Source organism: Alosa alosa, chromosome 16 (assembly GCF_017589495.1).
Source record: "Alosa alosa isolate M-15738 ecotype Scorff River chromosome 16, AALO_Geno_1.1, whole genome shotgun sequence".
NCBI lineage: Eukaryota > Metazoa > Chordata > Actinopteri > Clupeiformes > Clupeidae > Alosa > Alosa alosa.
In genome coordinates this window covers 19,225,225-19,243,651 of record NC_063204.1, presented here as the reverse complement: position 1 = coordinate 19,243,651, position 18,427 = coordinate 19,225,225, and the positions used below count along the sequence as shown (strand labels likewise).

The 18,427-nt window shown below is 46.1% G+C and overlaps 1 protein-coding gene across 1 annotated transcript in view; it reads right to left on the bottom strand.

Annotated features, from left to right (window-relative positions):
* LOC125309920 (disco-interacting protein 2 homolog C-like) overlaps positions 1-18,427 on the bottom strand; it is an 87,832-nt gene that overhangs the window by 11,644 nt on the left and 57,761 nt on the right. The window contains 20 exon segments of the mRNA XM_048267036.1: positions 132-243; positions 461-582; positions 864-987; positions 1,225-1,305; positions 3,859-3,968; positions 4,933-5,134; positions 5,872-5,986; positions 7,190-7,398; positions 7,885-7,934; positions 7,937-8,020; positions 8,532-8,671; positions 10,235-10,349; positions 13,260-13,367; positions 13,777-13,870; positions 13,987-14,051; positions 14,212-14,314; positions 15,461-15,570; positions 16,480-16,497; positions 16,500-16,602; positions 18,105-18,215. Of these exon segments, the coding sequence (XP_048122993.1) occupies positions 132-243; positions 461-582; positions 864-987; positions 1,225-1,305; positions 3,859-3,968; positions 4,933-5,134; positions 5,872-5,986; positions 7,190-7,398; positions 7,885-7,934; positions 7,937-8,020; positions 8,532-8,671; positions 10,235-10,349; positions 13,260-13,367; positions 13,777-13,870; positions 13,987-14,051; positions 14,212-14,314; positions 15,461-15,570; positions 16,480-16,497; positions 16,500-16,602; positions 18,105-18,215 (2,176 nt within the window).

The window sequence follows — 18,427 nt, the reverse complement described above, 5'->3', positions numbered from 1 at the left end:
CCTTCTTAAAGCCTTGATTAGTTCAAATCAAATCAAATTACATGAATCATCTATTGTAATTAGTCTGCAAGGCAGACTCAGAGAGTCTGGAGACCGAGTGTGCTCTGAGTGAGTGTGGTGGCACTTGTCACCTGTTTCTAGGACAGGAGGCCACGTCCTGACGTCCACAGCAGCGGACGCCTCTTTAGACTTCAGCAACTTGGAAATCACCAGTGTGGTCATCACGCAGGACGACCGGCTCACCTGCACACACACATGCAAACACGTACATTATGGTACTGCACATAATAATCCAGTACAGTAGGTTAAAATTCATGGCAACCATAATTATGACCCTCACTTGCCTTACTTCTTGTCTAATGGATTCTTTCAAGATTTACAATCTTTTCTTTCACAGTTAACTTCTTTATGTTCCCTTATGTTCATAGCTCCAGTCCCTTTAACCCCTAAACAAGCTCACCTCCACAATCATCTTCACAGTGGGCAGAGTGGTGGCGATGTTCTGGGGGTGGGGTGGTCTGACCGTGATGGGCACGCAGCCGGCATACAGGCATCCGTAGAAGGCTGCAATCAGGTCAATGCCTGTGGGGACACAGCCAGGTCAAGTATGGAGACAAGATAATGTAATTAACTCAGCAAGAACATGACAATTTTGTCTACTCTTGACCTGCCATCTCTAGGCGCTTATTTTAACATTAAGTGGCTATTTTCACATTAAAGCATTGGTGCACTAGGTCATAGTCTTCCATTTGTTTTTCCTGAGTCTTTCCTGAGGACCAGGCTGGTCTGAGATGAGCCTGAGAAAAAGAGAGAGAGAGAGATGCTGATTGGACCGGCAGACGGGGAGAATGAGTTGGACGTACCAGGTGGATAGACCAGCGCCACGTGATCGCCGTCCTGCAGGTGTCCTCGCTCCATAAGCATGGCCGCGATCTTCTCCGCCCGCTTGTGCAGCTGCACGCAGGTCAGCGAGCTCAAGATAGCCCCCTGTAGAAACACACACACACACACACACACACATGCGCGCACACACACAGAGAGAGAGAGAGAGAGAAAAGAGAGAACTTGATAAGTGTGACACATGACAGCCCCAACCCGACTATCACAGTGGCTGGTGCTTTGGAGTGTGTGTGTTAGTATGTGTGTGTGATTGAGTGTGTGTGTGTGTGTGTGTGTGTGTGTGTGTGAGAGAGAGAGATGAGCGCGGCGGTCGCTGGTGTTTACCCTGGAGCTGAGCAGAGTGAAGAGGACGTGGTCAGGAGTGGTCTGCGCTCTCCACTGCAACACCTCCGACAGGAAGAGGAACTACAGGTGCACAACGGGGACAAAGAAAATCTCCCATTCAATTATTAAGGAACTGTGAACAAGGCAGTCTGCAGCCGGAATTCTGCATCCTGTACAGAATCTACTGAGGAAACCATCAGACGGAAGGAACTCTAGTACTGAGCAAAGGAAAATACACAGCAGGTGCAAAGTATTATTAATAGTCCAGACTGAAAGCATATGAAACACGGTATTGTTCAATTACTATGGTGACAGTATTGCTTAAATGTCAGAATATAATGGGAATAGTTTTTTGGATTTATAATACCGACAAAATCACTTATTATGGTAACATTACCAGGTATTCACCACATGGCAAATAGAAAACAGAAATCCATCGGATACCTAAACACTTGAAGGTTCTGAATTCATAAGTGCCAACCCACAAATTAATTCAGCAGAACTGTTGATTACATTTGTCTGTGTAAACTCGTAAACTGGGCATTATTTCTTTAAGCTGACATGCAGAGATATTAGTAAAGAGGCATATCAATTCCCCACTGGCATGCATCCAAGATCAACATACACACATACAGAGGATTCCACCATCTGTTTTTCATCGTCATCATTTGCTGGGTTAAAATAAACAGAACGTTACAGGTAACCACGGCGCCTTGCAGAATTCTGTCTCAGGGAATATTGCAAGAAATCGGTCAACGTAGCTCTGCCTGGAAAACACGTTCGGTCATTGCGCTGGAGGAAGAGGCTAACAACCATCACCCATAGCATCACCAGCAGTAGCTAGCAGCAGCAGCAGCAGTAGTAGCAGCAGCGTTCCCACTCACACAGAGGGCCTGATTTTCATGAATGGCTCAGGATGGATGGAGCGATGGAGATAGATAGATAAATAGATAGATAGATAGATAGATCGATAGACGGATAGATGGATGAAAGGTTGCGGATGAGCGCAGGAATCATTAAAAGAGCAGGCTGGCAGATGGAGCAGACCTTATCGTCCAATCATTCACCACTCACGCAAGAGAGAGCGCACACGCACACACACACACACACACACACACACACACACACACACACACACACACACACACACACGAAAATGAGAATGAGTGAGGGAGGTGGAGGGAGAAAAGACGGCATGAAGCATGAGAAGAGGCATGCTTGTCATGCAGGCAGGAAGAAGGGAGAGAGATGGAGGTGGTGGGTGGAGAGGCGGAGGTGGGTGCAGTTATTCCTGAGGAGTGGCTTGGAGAGGGTAGCACCACATGCATGCACCAATGCACCGCATCAGCCTCAGACAGCCAAAGCTCTAATCCGACACAGTGGGCAAAGGTGTGGATGTAGAGGGACACGTCTCTGTCTCTGTCTCTGTCTCTCTCTCTCTCTCTCTCTCTCTCCTCCGCCTGTAGGCTATGCCAGTGTTGTACTGGCATGACAAACACGCGCACACACACACACACACACACACACACACACACACACACACACACACACAAACAAACACACACACACAGCAACCTGAAATGGTAATGGATGGCAACTTTCAGCCTGAGAGGACAGAGTAATGAATTCTGTCACGGGCAAAGTTGTCATGACTGACAGCGGTGGACGGCAAATAAATAACAAACTCTGCAACCCAACGCGCCAGCCTTCCCCAAAACCCAACAACGCAGAAACAGACATCTGTACAGAGTAATTACTCTGATGTGTGAGTTCTGGACGATTGACGAGGAGGAGGGGGACTTCATCAAATGTCAGCGCTGCTTGAAAAAGTTCTGAAAAGACTGAAAGTCATTTTACAAGAAGGTGACAGGGTGGGCCACACTTTTTTTTCTGTGCCTGAAAAAAGTTTTTGAAGGCATTAATGTCGGACGCCATGATCCGAAGCCAAACTCCCAAATTGCATTACCTGGTGTCCAACCCTCCAACCATCTTAAAAGGGACCCACGGATAAAACATTAAAGCCTCACAGTCTCCATCTCCCCTGCCATGCCTGGCTACTCGCGGGGGAACAGGGGCTACCTGCCTCCGGCCGCCTCTCTGCCCGCTCCGCAGTCTCGTGTAATGACAGCTATTGATCGCTAAGATTAATACGCTAGCGAGGATCAGGCTAATGAGGCCGTCTGCGTACTTTCAGAGCTGACATTTGGATTGCGAGCGCTCTCCCGCTATGTCTCTGTCTCCTGGATACAGCAGTGGAGCGGTTAAAAACCTCCACCTGATTCTGTCAGATTAGAGGAGGAGAAAAAACAAACGCCCTTAAACAATAATGAGCAGTCTCGTCTCGATAATCAGTTCTGAGCTTTTTAAGGGAAACCCAAACAAAAGCCAAGCATGACACAAACAACCCCGAAAAATGCCATCCATCCAAGACAAAAGCGTGACCATGGAATCAAATTACGTGGGGAGAAATGTCTTCTTCCCACGACCCCAGAGCTATGCGACACATGTGGGTTATTTGCTCTGTGCTAATGGAACGTGATGAATGGATGGGTGGGCGGATGGATAGATGGATGGATTGCGGTAGGCTGAGATGGATGAATGAAAATCAGGGCCCCCGAGGTGCCACACACACACCTTCCTTGCCTGATCATTGTCTTCGATTTGACCAAGGTCTCGGCCACTGGCCTGAGCGATGCGCTTCCCCGACACCAGGTTCCCCACCATCACAGAGGCAGGTCCGATCTCTGCAGAAAACACACACACACACACACACACACACACACACACACACACACACGCACACACAAATACGCACACGCACACACAGAGATAAACAACCATTCATAACTTTAATGACATGCACACACAGGCCATGTGCAAATGTGTACTAACACCATTTACCAATAAACTCACACAGCAGCAAACACAAAGTCACTCGCACAAATGCAGACATCCACCCCACTCACAAACATCCAAACCACACAGGTCCACTGCATATTTGGACAGCAAGTGGAATAGACTGAGGTTTGGCCAGGGCTGTGTGAGGTTTTAGTTTGGTGTTTATAGTTCTGGAAAATGGAGCATAATTAAATTAAATGTGCACAAGTGGCTCAGAAAAACCTGTTATATCTTTATGCTCATGCCACTTAGTGCCACCCACTTATAACCGACGTGTCGGTTTTTCAACAAAATCACACGAGACAGCTCCACAATGCAATGTGTGTCTCAATGCACTTCAATGACTATGGATTTGAAGTTCCCCAGACTGGCTATAAATACTGTGGCCTTATAAGAGCCGTAAACTAAACTGCACACAAAACACAATGAAAAATAAAATATAAGCAAAGGTCAACGACTCTGAGGGACACAATCACATATACTTACAGGTTCCCAAAACCACACGCACACAAACCGTCAGACATAAATGTACACACACATTCATCCACTCACAAAAAGTCACATCTAGCTACACATGCACAAATACGACCACATACCGTAATTTCCCAACTATTAGCCGCAGCTAATACATTGATTTTGCAAAATTTCTTCATTTATGAGGTTAATGCCCGGGGGCAGTTAATGGTATTAATATGGTTTTCTTTCTTTTAACTTGCATAAAACACTGTCCTGCGGCTTATACACAATGCGGCTAATACACCGAAATTACTGTACTTGCATAGAGTGAAAAGCACATCACACAGCACATACCTGGCTGTTTTTGCCGGGGCTTGGGGAGGTTGGTGACGCAGGTGTGGGGGCACATGAGCACGTTGCAGGGGTGCAGCGAGCCCTCCAGGAAGAGCTGCTTGGTCTCCGACAGGTGGATGCCCCCCAGCGGCGTCTTGGGAAGCGTGTTGGCCGGCACCAGGGCCAGGCAGAACACCCCCACGCCATGGATGCTGTCTATAGCCTGCAGAAAAGGCCAACCAACCACAGAGAGAGAGAGAGAGAGAGAGGGAACGAGAGAGAGAGAGAGAGAAAGAGAAGGCAACAAAAAGCAAGGGAACAGAGGAGAAAGATGAGGAAAGTGGAAGAATGAGAGCGGTACACAGAGGAGCGTTTAGACTCTAAACTTTAGAGAGCGCAGGGAGGTAGGTGTAGGCAGTGACCTTTAGAGCAAACATTGCATGCAGCACTTTCTGAGCGGTGGGGTGAGGGGTACAATCACATTTACAAGATTAATGACCTACAACTCCACAGCTAAGTCAAACCATATGGAGCGGGGAGAAAACACCAGATCCTGTGCTTTCCTGGCGTGGCGGTTTATTTTTAAATTCCTGCTTTGACTCCGGAAAAAAAAAAATGCTGATCCCAATACCCTGAGCAGGTCACCCATAGCCTGTCTACTAATTGAATCTGCAAAGGGGAATTTACTCAGTGCTGAGTGTTGCGCCTGTCTAAAAGAGAAGAGAGGGATAGAGAAAGAGAAAGAGAGAGAGAGAGAGAAGAGATAGAAAAAACAGAAAGAGGCAGTGATACATAGGGAGGGGGGCTGTGGATGCTAAGAGAGGGGCCGTCTCTGTAAATATAAATAGCAACTAGGCTCGACTATGGATGCTGAGATTGTGCTGGTAGTGGTGGTGGTGTGTGTGTGTGTGTGTGTGTGTGTGTGTGTGTGTGTGTGTGTGTGTGTGTGTGTGTGTGTACCTGCAGCACGCGGCTCATCCACTGAAAGCTGTCCTCCTCTGTGGAATCTGGCCTCTGCTCAGCCACCACCACAATCCTCTCATCATGCAGCACGGTCACCGAAAACACCGCTATCCTGTGGGCACACAGACAGAGAGAGAGTGGTAGTGGTGGTGGTGTGTGTGTGTGTGTGTGTGTGTGTGTGTGTGTGTGTGTGTGTGTGTGTGTGTGTGTGTGTGTGTACCTGCAGCGCGGCTCATCCACTGAAAGCTGTGTCCTCCCCTCTGTGGAATCTGGCCTCTGCTCCAGCCACCACCCACAATCCTCTCATCATGCAACCACGGTCACGAAAACACCGCTATCCTGTGGGCACACAGACAGAGAGAGAGAGAGAGAGAAGAGATAGAAAACAGAAAGAGGCAGGATACATAGGAGGGGCTGTGATGCCAAAGAGAGGGCCGGCCTCTGTAAATATAAATAGCAACTAGGCTCTAATTTCATGGATGCCGAGACGTATGGTAGCGTGGTGGTGTGTGTGTGTGTGTGTGTGTGTGTGTGTGTCTGTATCTGCAGTGGTGTGTGTGTGTGTGTGTGTGTGTGTGTACCTGCAGCACGCGGGGTCACGAAAAAACACCGCTATCCTGTGGGCACACAGACAGAGAGAGAGAAAGAGAGGAGGAGAGGGAACGAGGGATACAGAGAGAACATAGATATAAAAGAAAGAGTCAGAAAAAAGACAAAACAAAATATGTCTAAACCTCTACCTAACCTGCATACTAGCCTATTCTTGCTTTTCACGCCTTTTTATTCTTGCGTTGCACTCCCTTTTAGACAGTATCCATTCATGCGTGGTGGACATACTACATTTCCCATAATTACCTCCTCATTCACCCAACCAGGGTGTGCACTGTCTGACTGTGCCAAGGTAACGGGCTGCGCTTGAACTCTTTTGACCAGTCCACCCGTGCTGCGTCAGGCCAGCATGTTAATTATCTAATGATCACCCAGACAGTTAGTGCTTGCTGTAGCATCTGGACTAGGACTGTGGCTAGCTAATGACTTAGTCAATAATACTGTACCTCATGGGACCGATGGCCTGGGCTAGAGGGAAAAAAGGGCTGCATTCACATTATGAACACACTAGAGGTGAAATTCCTGTTCATGAAACAGCTTTGGCCTTTCAGATAATGATAAATAATGTATATGATATTGCATGAAGGCTTGCTCCTGAAAACTAATTTAAAAACGAATTAAGCTTTTGCTAATGTGTATCAGTTGTGAGCTGCAGTTACAGTTAAATAAGGCTGACCCCAGGTCAGCTTTGTGTCTGCTCCATTACCTGCCCCTGTAGACAAACTTCATGGGCTCCACCGCCAGCGCCGTGGCAACGATGTCGTCGGCATTGTGCCGGCGTCCGCTCACCACCATCAGGCCGTCCATCTTGCCAGCGATGAAAACCAGGCCGCCGGGCCCCACGAAGCCCAGCAGGCCGGTGCGGGTGAAGGGGTACTCACTGACGGGGGCGCCAGCACCACTCATGGGGAACACCTTGAGAGGAGGAGGAAGAGGAGGAGTCATGAGGAGAGGAAGGCCATGAATCTGTGTAGGTTAAGACCTTATCATCATCTTGCCCACTTAGTGGTGTTTGATCTGTATATATGATACATATTTCTATAAATTCATTAATTTCTGTACATTTCATCTTATTTCTATTTTTTATCTATTTGGTAAGTAGCTACAGCTAAGTAAAAACAGAAATGCTTGTTTTGAAACCAATGGTATGGTCTTGAAAAATCATGCTAGATTAATTTTAGCAATCTAATGCCAGGCTCTAAGAAAGGAACATTTTCTGGATGAGCCGCATGGGAAGGCCTGTGGCACTGTGAACTCTGGGGGACCACTTAAGCTTGATATAGCATGCGTTTGTGTTTGCCTGTGTGTGTGTGTGTGTGTGTGTGTGTGTGTGTGTGTGTGTGTGTGTGTGTGTGTGTGTGTGCGTGTGAGGCAGGCAATTGGACATAAACATGCCCGCACCTCAAACGTGTTCTTCGTCATGCCAGAGAGGCCGTAGTAGGAGGTTCCGTGGCGATGGAGCACACGCAAATCTCCCCGATCTCGTCCGTTCGACACAGCTGAGGAACTCCCTCCGGCTTCACCACACACATCATAGCTGCAACACAGTCACACACGTCACTATCAGTAAGCTGTTACTTGTACACACACACATTAATGCTCACACACACATGAATAAGTAAACGCACATAGAGCATTATAGAAACATCTATGCATTCATACACTTTTCTCTTTTCAGAAGAGCAGTGAATTTTCTCTGAAAGGAATGGCCTGTTTCATGGGTGGGAGTGTTGAGTACTACACGATTAGATGACTGAACACAGCTTCCACCGAAGGGTGTGTACGATTTGTATGACTGTATGACTGCATCTCCCAAAGTGTGGTTGCGCCAGGCTATTTGTGTGTGCGTGTGTGTGTTTGTTTGTATGTACATGGATGTGAGGTTTTTCTATTTCAGTGTCTTTATTTAGTACTGAGGGCAGAGTGGGCAGTGTATGGCATGGTGGTGCATGTGTATGTGCTTGTTCTGAACCTGCACCTGTTCATGTGTCTGAGTGTGTTTTGAGTAGGAGTAGGAGCATTGCTGTATATGTAAACAGTGGCCTAACCTCCTGGCATCACAGTGCCCACGTCCTGGACAGTGAGGACGGACAGGCGCTCCTCGGAGTCCACGCGGATCACGCCGTGACTCAGCCCGTTCATGGACAGGACCCCTCGACCCGGGGGCTGGCTGCTGTCGTCCGTGGGCCTGCCAGACCAGAAAGACAAGAAAAGACGCCATCGATCGGAACCAGTCACTCAAGAAATAAGCACTGCAGGCAGCCTCCAGGCAACATCACAGACGTTCCAACCACATCAACAAACCACGTCAACACATGTTGAACTCTCCGTGCTTGGGCATATGTGTGTGTGTGTGTGTGTGTGTGTGTGTGTGTGTGTATGTGCGTGTGTGTGCGTGTGTGTGCCTGGGTGTGGGCGTATGTCTGTTTTTGTGTCTGTTTGTCACAACCTGGTGTGCATTAAGGTCAGCGTAAAAGAGAGTGAGAGCGAAAAGTTTGAGAGGCATCGAGAACGGGGCTAGAGAGAGATTAAAGGCACAACAAGCTGAACTGAGCGCATTACAAAATCAGCACTGCTTTCCAAACAATTTAATACAACTTAGGTTTCCAGTGTGAACTCATGAGTGTGAGCCAGTGGAGGGACCATAAACCGCCTATTTGCTACATTCTCAGATATAAAGTGAAATGATGTCATCGCTGATGACAGAAACAGCATTAGGCCACTTTTATTGTTGGCAAAGCATTCTGGGTCTCGGTTCTCCTGTTCCGTGCCACGAGGGCCATGTTGGCAGGCACGTCGAGAGACAGAGAGACATCTTTTAATTAATTTTTTGGGTCCAGTTTAGTTTGTGTACACAAATACATAAAAAGGCGGTGACGTCTCACAAGAGTAGAGCAAAAAGAAAAAAGAAATGAAGGGGGGAAGAGAAGGGAAGAAAGAAAAAAGAAAAGTATGGGACTTATAAAAGACTGGCCAGGGAGAGCGAGACAGGACTAATCCAGTGGAATGAAAACCAGACGCCACACTCCACGCACATGCGTTTGATATGGTCACACTGAAGATACGTCAGGCCTATGGAGACGTGTAATTATAGAACCAGCGTAAGAAAATATTATTTTCTTGTAAAGGCTTTCTGGGGGCTAAAAAAGAGTGGATACATGGTGCTCTGTTAAGCGCTAACCTTTTGAGTCATATTTCATTTTTTTAGTTCTTCTGTTGAGCTTTTTTTTTTATCTCCAAGCCGCTGTCCGCCTACCTGTGTCTGATAAATATCGAACGCCTAAAAACAGCTCTATCGAGATGACACATCTGTGAGGGAGGGAGAACAGAGCGATCACTCACAAAGACGTGTTTGGAGAGAAGGGCCAAGCCAGGAGAGCTGGAGGGTCAATTTAGTATTTTTATTCCATTCAGGAGGCAGGAGATGGAGTTCATTAGGGAGGCTGTTCATTACAACCAAGAAAATGAGAGACCTGAGTGTCCATAACTAACTGGAGTCATTTGATGAGAAGACTCAATTCATAACTAATTTTTTTTGTGTGTGTGTATGTGTGTGTATGTATGTGTGTGTGTGTGTGTGTGTGTGTGTGTGTGTGTGTGTGTGTGTGTGTGTGTGTGTGTGTGCTTGTGTGTGCATGCGTGTACAGTGGTCTCTGAGTCGTGTATTCATGGAAAATGTGTAAAGCGACTGAACACGTGTGATTGTGTGTGTGTGTGTGTGTGTGTGTGTGTGTTGACAGTCAGGACCCACCTCCTGATGGCTACGGTCAGGGCCTCCGGGGAGCTGGCACAGGGGCAGATGACCTCCGGCCGTAGGCCTTTGCTCTGGAAGACGTTGAGGAATGCATCACAGGACGAGATGGACCCTGCCAGAGAGAACACAGACAAGTCAGAGAGAGAGATGCTGAATAAATCTACTACCGGGACCGGGAGAATGTATAAAATGAATTAAAAAAACAGACACTAAGCGTGAGAGAGAGAGAGAAAAGAGAGAATGATAGAGAGAGACAGAGAGAGATGTGGGGGAGGAGTGTAGGGGTAGGGAAACAGTGCATCTTTTGTCACTGCGGCCTCTGGGACTTTCCCTGGGGGAGCTCTCCTTCTCTCTGTAGCACGGCCTTGAGAAGGAAAACAACATGCGCTGCATTCAATTGGCATGGAAATGTGGACTTGCCATCCCTGTGCATGTATGCAGGGTTAAACGTGGCCACTGATGTATGTGCGCGGTTACATGAGCTGCCCATGCTACGTGTCCCTGCAGCGTGACAGCCAGAGCACAGCGCCCTGACCACCAAGGTCAGCGGTTCAACATCGCCTCCGAGCATAACATTAGAGAACACACACACACACACACACACACACACACACACACACACACACACAGCCATATAGTAGAATACATAAAAGCTATTACACGGTTCAGTATACAAGGCAATGGCCATACCACAGGCTCCATGGCTGGCTAACATAGGTGTCCACAGGGACTGGGTTTAACTGGGAATGAGTGGGATGGTTTGCATCACATGGGTAACTACAGGAGCTGCCCTAAAGAGACATGTGCTGGAGCCACACATCCTACACACACACAAAACAGCAGGACACCTTTGTCCTTCAGTCCTGCGGTAACGGTTAACTCAGTGTGTTTCTGTGTGTGTGTGTGTGTGTGTGTGTGTGTGTGTGTGTGTGTGTGTGTGTGTGTGTTGTGTGTGTGTGTGTAGGGGGGGTACAAGGTCTGAGCTCCTTCTGCAGGCACAATGCAAAATGGCCTCTGAGCGTCATCGATCCTGACTCATCACCTCCCCTCAGGCGTTCTCCCACTGGCCCCCAGCTCGGGTTATATATAGCATGCGAGTGTGTGCATGTGACCACACAACACACAATAATAACGTATACACCATCGAGCACACACATATAAGAGACAAAGGGCTTTTCCAGGCTTTAGGCACTAAAATAACACTTTTATTAGAAAGATGCAAAATGTAGCTATTCTATTTCAGAAGATGAGGCCATTATATGAGGGTGTTTTTAATATACATATATCATTTGAGGATCAGAATATACACTCCACCACTGATACGATGTTATACTAATAGTTGTTAAGTGATTGATTTTAACTGACAACCTGATTGACTAATTGATTGATTGATTGATTGATTGATTGATTGATTGATTGATTGATTGATTGATTGATTGATTGATTGATTGATTGATTGATTGATTGATTGATTGATTGATTGATTGATTGATTGATTGATTGATTGATTGATTGATTGATTGATTGATTGATTGATTGATTGATTGATTGATTGATTGATTGATTGATTGATTGATTGATTGATTGATTGATTGATTGATTGATTGATTGATTGATTGATTGATTGATTGATTGATTGATTGATTGATTGATTGATTGATTGATTGATTGATTGATTGATTGATTGATTGATTGATTGATTGATTGATTGATTGATTGATTGATTGATTGATTGATTGATTGATTGATTGATTGATTGATTGATTGATTGATTGATTGATTGATTGATTGATTGATTGATTGATTGATTGATTGATTGATTGATTGATTGATTGATTGATTGATTGATTGATTGATTGATTGATTGATTGATTGATTGATTGATTGATTGATTGATTGATTGATTGATTGATTGATTGATTGATTGATTGATTGATTGATTGATTGATTGATTGATTGATTGATTGATTGATTGATTGATTGATTGATTGATTGATTGATTGATTGATTGATTGATTGATTGATTGATTGATTGATTGATTGATTGATTGATTGATTGATTGATTGATTGATTGATTGATTGATTGATTGATTGATTGATTGATTGATTGATTGATTGATTGATTGATTGATTGATTGATTGATTGATTGACCAGCTCGGGTTATATAGTATCTTGAAAGTGTGTGCATGTGACCACACAACACACACACACAACGTATACACGCCACGGAGCACACACATGGCTCATGCATAATGCCCAGCCATGAGAGCTCTCTGGTTGGCTGCAGGAATGTGAACAGCTGTTGGGAATACGGCCTGCGTTTCTTCTTGTCAGAGAAATGCATACAGAGAAAGAGAGAGAGAGAGAGAGAGAAAAGACAGGGAGAGATAGGAAAAGACAAGGTGGGGGAGAAGGATCAAGGGAGGGGGTGAGGAGGAGAGAGGGAGTGGGAGAAGCAGAGGCATAGAGAGAGAGAGAGAGAGAGAGAGGGGGAGAGGAAGCGGGGAAACAGGATAGGGATGCTGATGCTGATGCTGCTGCAGAGAAAAAAACACCCCAGCAGCGGAATCAGAGAGCTAGAATAGAGGGGATTAGGACAAAGCTAGCGGAGCAGGGGAATGGAGACAGCAATGGAGAGAGAGAGAGATAGAGAGGGAGGGAAGGAGGTAGGGAGACAATCGACAGAGGTTGGGAATGATCAGACAGAATAAAACAGACATCTTCTGCATTCCTCTCCTCTTCTACAGTGCCCTCTCTTTACTTGTGGTCCACTTTAAACTACCATTAGCCTTGCCATTTCCCCATTTCTGCAATGCAGCTGTGCTTACTCACTCTGCTCTGTAAATAGGCACAATGAGGAAAGTGAGGTGAAGTGTGAATGACAGGATTGGAGTACCACAACACAGAGGAGGACACAGAGTGAGATCACAAGCAAGACCAAAAAAGAAGGAAAAGGAATAAAAGAGAAAGAGGGAGAGAGGGAGAGAGAGAGAGAGGGACCAAATGAAAGAGATGCTTACATGGGTTGGAACCATCAGCTACCACCAGCATCCGTAGAGAGGTCAGGTTGATGTCCCTCTGGTCCCGATGGGCCACCAGGGCCCAGTGCATATCCCTGGACTTCCACACTAGCTCACACACACACACAGGCTAGGGCAACACTTTATTAGAAAGACACACACACACACACACACACACACACACACACACACATTTAGTCAATATAAGAGACAAAGGGCTTTTCCAGGCTTTAGGCACTAAAATAACACTTTTATTAGAAAGATGCAAAATGTAGCTATTCTATTTCAGAAGATGAGGCCATTATATGAGGGGTGTTTTTAATATACATATATCATTTGAGGATCAGAATATACACTCCACCACTGATACGATGTTATACTAATAGTTGTTAAGTGATTGATTTTAACTGACAACCTGATTGACTAATTGATTGATTGATTGATTGATTGACTGATTTATTGATTGACTGACTGATTGATTTGACTAGTTGGTATGTTGATGAATTGTGTGTCAGACCTTTGTATTGGCACACTTTCTGGATCCAGGAGAGAGGGTTGACCTTCATCAGGGAGTAGGGGATGCTGATCACATGCATCATATTCATGACGCTCTGTGGGACAAACACACACACATTACGCAAAAGTGCAAAATTACGCAAAATGTTCAATATTCTCTCCCATCTCACCCCTCTATGAGATCATTTGAGGACAGTGAGCAGAAACGTACTGTGAGAATGCCGTGCCACAGTCCTACGTCCTTCTTGAAGTCTAATACATTCACTATGGTCTCCGCTGGAAGACAAAGGAACATAAACGTTAGTATCTAGCGCCCACATTACATCTGTTGGCTTATTTCTATGATATGATATGGACTGAAATCATTTGGACACATACTCTAGTATGAGGATAGTTGTGTATTTGGTGTGCGTGTATGTGTGTGTAAGTGTCCTACCTTCCGTGTATCCACAGGACTGTGTGAGGGCTTGGCAGTGTGTGAGCATGGCGATCCTCATCACCGTCACACCCAGAACACTCCCGTCCTTACAGGTCTTATACTGTCAATCACAACACACAAGAAGACACAGTTTCACTCCATAGTCCCACAAGCAACAAACTTCACTCACAACTTACAGTCATTTTCTGTGTATTAGCTGCACCACATATAAACTGCATGAGCTGCACCACATATAAACTGCATGACTGTGTAAATCATGTATTAACCGCACCCAGGTATTAACCATGAATGAAAGAATGAAAAAAAGAAATGCATTTCACATGCATCATCCCCCCACGTATTAACCTCATAGCTTATTTATCAAAATCAATATACCTCGGTTAATAGGCAGGAAATGAGGGTAATCTACAACAATTTTACAGGATCACTGAGACCATGTCTTCAAGAACTCTAATATGCCTCATGTCTTTTTCAGTACGGCTGTCAATCGCAAGTGTACTAAGTGAGCACACATATCCTTGCTGTTCATGGCGGTGCATCAGAATCCCCGTGTGTCAGATGCTTCTGCTAAGAGTAAACTCGCGTCTGCATGGCACTCTCCATTTACACTCCATCGGTAATGGATGGCCAAGGAGATGGCCCACGCACACGAGGATCAATGCACAGAAAATGTACACGGCGGACCCAATATATATATATATATATATATATATATATACGACGGATATATATATGGATATATAATATATATATATATATATATATATATATCTAAGCACTGGTCTGCATCAGTCTTACAATTAACCACACGCTAATCATTCCCCAGTTCCATTACCTACACAAGCCTCCCCCTAATGGAAGCTATAGTATGCATGCCTGCGTCGATGCTGATAGCAACTATTGATTTCTAGCCATTCTCTGGTGCTCTGCAATCTTAGACTATCCCTGACATGAAGAATCGTAATAGAATTAGGTGGGAAGAGAGCGTATAGAGAGAGTGGTTGCTCGTGGACTGTGACGCTGCTTGTCGGTAAGTCCTGGCTCGACTACCATACTGTGAGCGAGAGGAAGAGGACAAAATGTGAACGTTGGGGGTGACTCTTCCCGAAACTGCCACCCTGATTCTGTGTGCTTGTCTGCTGTCGGCGAATGAAAAACAGCGCAAGTTATTCCCTCCTCTGCCCAAGCGCCCGCTCCTATCCACGATCCGCTTCATTAGGCTCGCCGCCACACGGTGGCTGTGTACCTCGATGTAGGCCGTGTCGTTGTTGGCGTCCTTGATGTGGGGGAACCAGTCTCGCGGGGGCTTGGACAGGTGTTTGGACTCGGTGACGAACCACAGCAGCTTCGGCCATCCTGTGTGAGAGCAATGGGGGGGAAAAAGAGGACACAGATGCGCCGTGAGCACAAACAAACACACACCAGCACCATTATGAAGCCAACCACCCACCCAGCCAACCAGGCAGAGCCTGAGACCCAGAGCCAGGCAGCCAGACACTGCTAAACCCCCCAGCTATTCCTCCATCAGAGCATCAGGCCCCCCCTCCTCATCAGCACTGATGATGGGCATCTCGGTGATGTGATTACGTGGGCGGCGTAAGTGGGCACTGGCTCCCATAAGTGGTGGGGAGCAGAGGAGGAGAGCGCTAGCAGGGGATGGGTAGAGTAGAGTAGAGCACCCCCACACACACACACACACATACACACAGGAAAAACAAACTGCTCTCGGTCAGTTCTTTATCACGGCTGCTACAACAACTGTATTATAAAGCCATTACTGCCCGCAGCCAGGTCCACCCCACACACACTATTTATACTCCCACATCAGTGGACCCGAGATGAGGAGGGCAGAGGGGAAAAGAACGCTGACTGTCTTTGAGAATCCAGCTCATCATGCACACACACACACACACACACACACACGCGCACACACCACGCAGGTCTATTCAACATACCTTTCATTCTCTGCCACGTAGCCACCCACACACACACACACACACACACACACATTCGCTTCGCTCCATATACTCACACACAAACAAACATTCTCAGCTGCATACTGTACCCACTCACTGCCTCAATAAACATAGCAGAGAATCCAGTATCACTCTCTCTCTCTCTCACACACACACACACGCACAAAATTACACTTTCAGTCTATAAACCTATAAACACGAACGTGACCTATGCACTATGTTCCACACGCATTTACGTATCAATCACATTTATTGCCATCTTGTTATTGTTTGTCTTGGCGAAGCTGACCTTTGAACTGTGGGATTTCCCGGTGGGGCCCTTGGGGAGGCCTTTATGGCAGGCATCGCTGGTCAGTGCCACCGTGACCCCACAGCTCCCCAACAGGAAGCCGATCTGCTGACTCCCCGCATCCTACACAGCAGCAGGGAGAGAGAGAGACAGAGAGAGAGAGAGAGAGAGGGAGGGAGAGAAGAGTGAGGGAGAAGGAAAGAGATATCAGAATCCCAGAGTCAGACAGTGAGAGAAAGAGAAAGAGGTAGGTCAGATACATAGAGAGAGAGAGAGAGAGAAAATGGTGAGAAAGGAGAAAGTTTTCAGAACAGAGCAATTCATTTTTGACATGGCTGTAGCATCTACAGTCATGCAACGTGTCACAGAATGCACTCGGGCAGGACAGGGAGGTGTTTTTGAATGTGTTTGAAATTAGCACAGTTACCCTGTGTTTCCATAACTGTGACTCAATGATTTTTTTCCTTCTTCTCTTTTCTTTTCCTTCATGGCCTCTACATAATACAGGCACTTTAAGACTGTTTTATTTTCCCCCTTCAGATATTTGCCCTCTGCTGTAATTGTCTGACTCACTCTCCCGCGACAAGTGTCCTCTTACGAAAAAAAAAGGCAAAAATAAAAAAAATACAGCTGCTTTTCGACTGGATGGTGGACAAAAATGTTTTATTGGTTTCCGAATCAAGCGCCGTTCAAGAGCAGAGGAAGCCAGCGAGTGTTCTGCCAGTTTTGAAGGAAGGTTCTTTCCTGGAATTTTTGGATTGAAAAAAAAAAAAAAAGCTTGACTTCCTTGCTTCCCAACTCAAAGCACACACAAGCATTCCAGCAGGACAAATGCTGATGACTACTGCCCAACCACAGGCTGACAGGCCAGACGTGACATTACACGAAGACTCCTACGCCAACATAGAGCCTAGAACCCATCCATAAGCCTTCCTTACAGCTGATGCAATACTCCCAGCATTCCCCATAAAAACAGCTCAAGAGAGAGGGGGAAAAAAGAACTTTCCATGAGGCCACGAAGATGCTTAACATCGGCTGTTAATAATAAATAAGCATGAATATTTTGTGCTATGGAGCCTGTCGTATTGGCATAAGATACTGTGAGCTCAAGCTGTGAGAGGTAACCGGAGGGGAAGAATAGTGGAATGCTCTACCACTTGTCATCGAGACAGGCTCCAAAACGGAATTAACTCCTAGGCTGGCAGTATATCCATGAGTGTGTGTTTGTGTGTGTTTGTTAATGTGTGTGTGCAAGTGTGTGTGTTTGTGTGTATTATATTACATCTTTAATATTTGTGTCCCTGCACCACTTTTCTCAATGTAGACATAAATAAATGGTTAAAATGTGTGTGTGTCTGTGTGTGTGTGTGTGTGTGTGTGTGTGTGTGTGTGTGTGTGTGTGTGTGAAATGTCATGTATGTATATAATATATGCATAACAATCTACAGTATATGTGAAGGTGCACTTGTATAGACACATGTGCATTGGATGTGTGTATACTATACTCTGTAGTGCTTTGATGCACTACTGCACAAAGACTCTTGCTGACATTGTTGTGGCTTGCTTTGTGTCTGGTGGCACAGTGTGAATGCTGCCAGTGGATGTGTTATAAGTGGAATTCTCACCTTCCTCGTGAGCGGCACTTCGATTGGCACGGGCACCACCTCGGCCAGCAGGCAGCCATAGAAGGCCACCATGAAGGCGGCCGGGTCATTGTTGGGGAACACCAGGGCCACCTGCACATATGGTGGTGAGAGGACAGAAGCCATGAGACACACAGGGACTGACAGGCCAGAGAGAGGTGTGCGTGTGTGTGTGTGTGTGAGAGAGAGAGAGAGAGAGAGAGAGAGAGAGAGAGAGAGTGTGTGTGTGTGTGTGTGACAGATGCCATGAGTCACCACAGACCCATTAACCTCTCTGCCGGCTTTATGACTAGGTAGAATAAAGC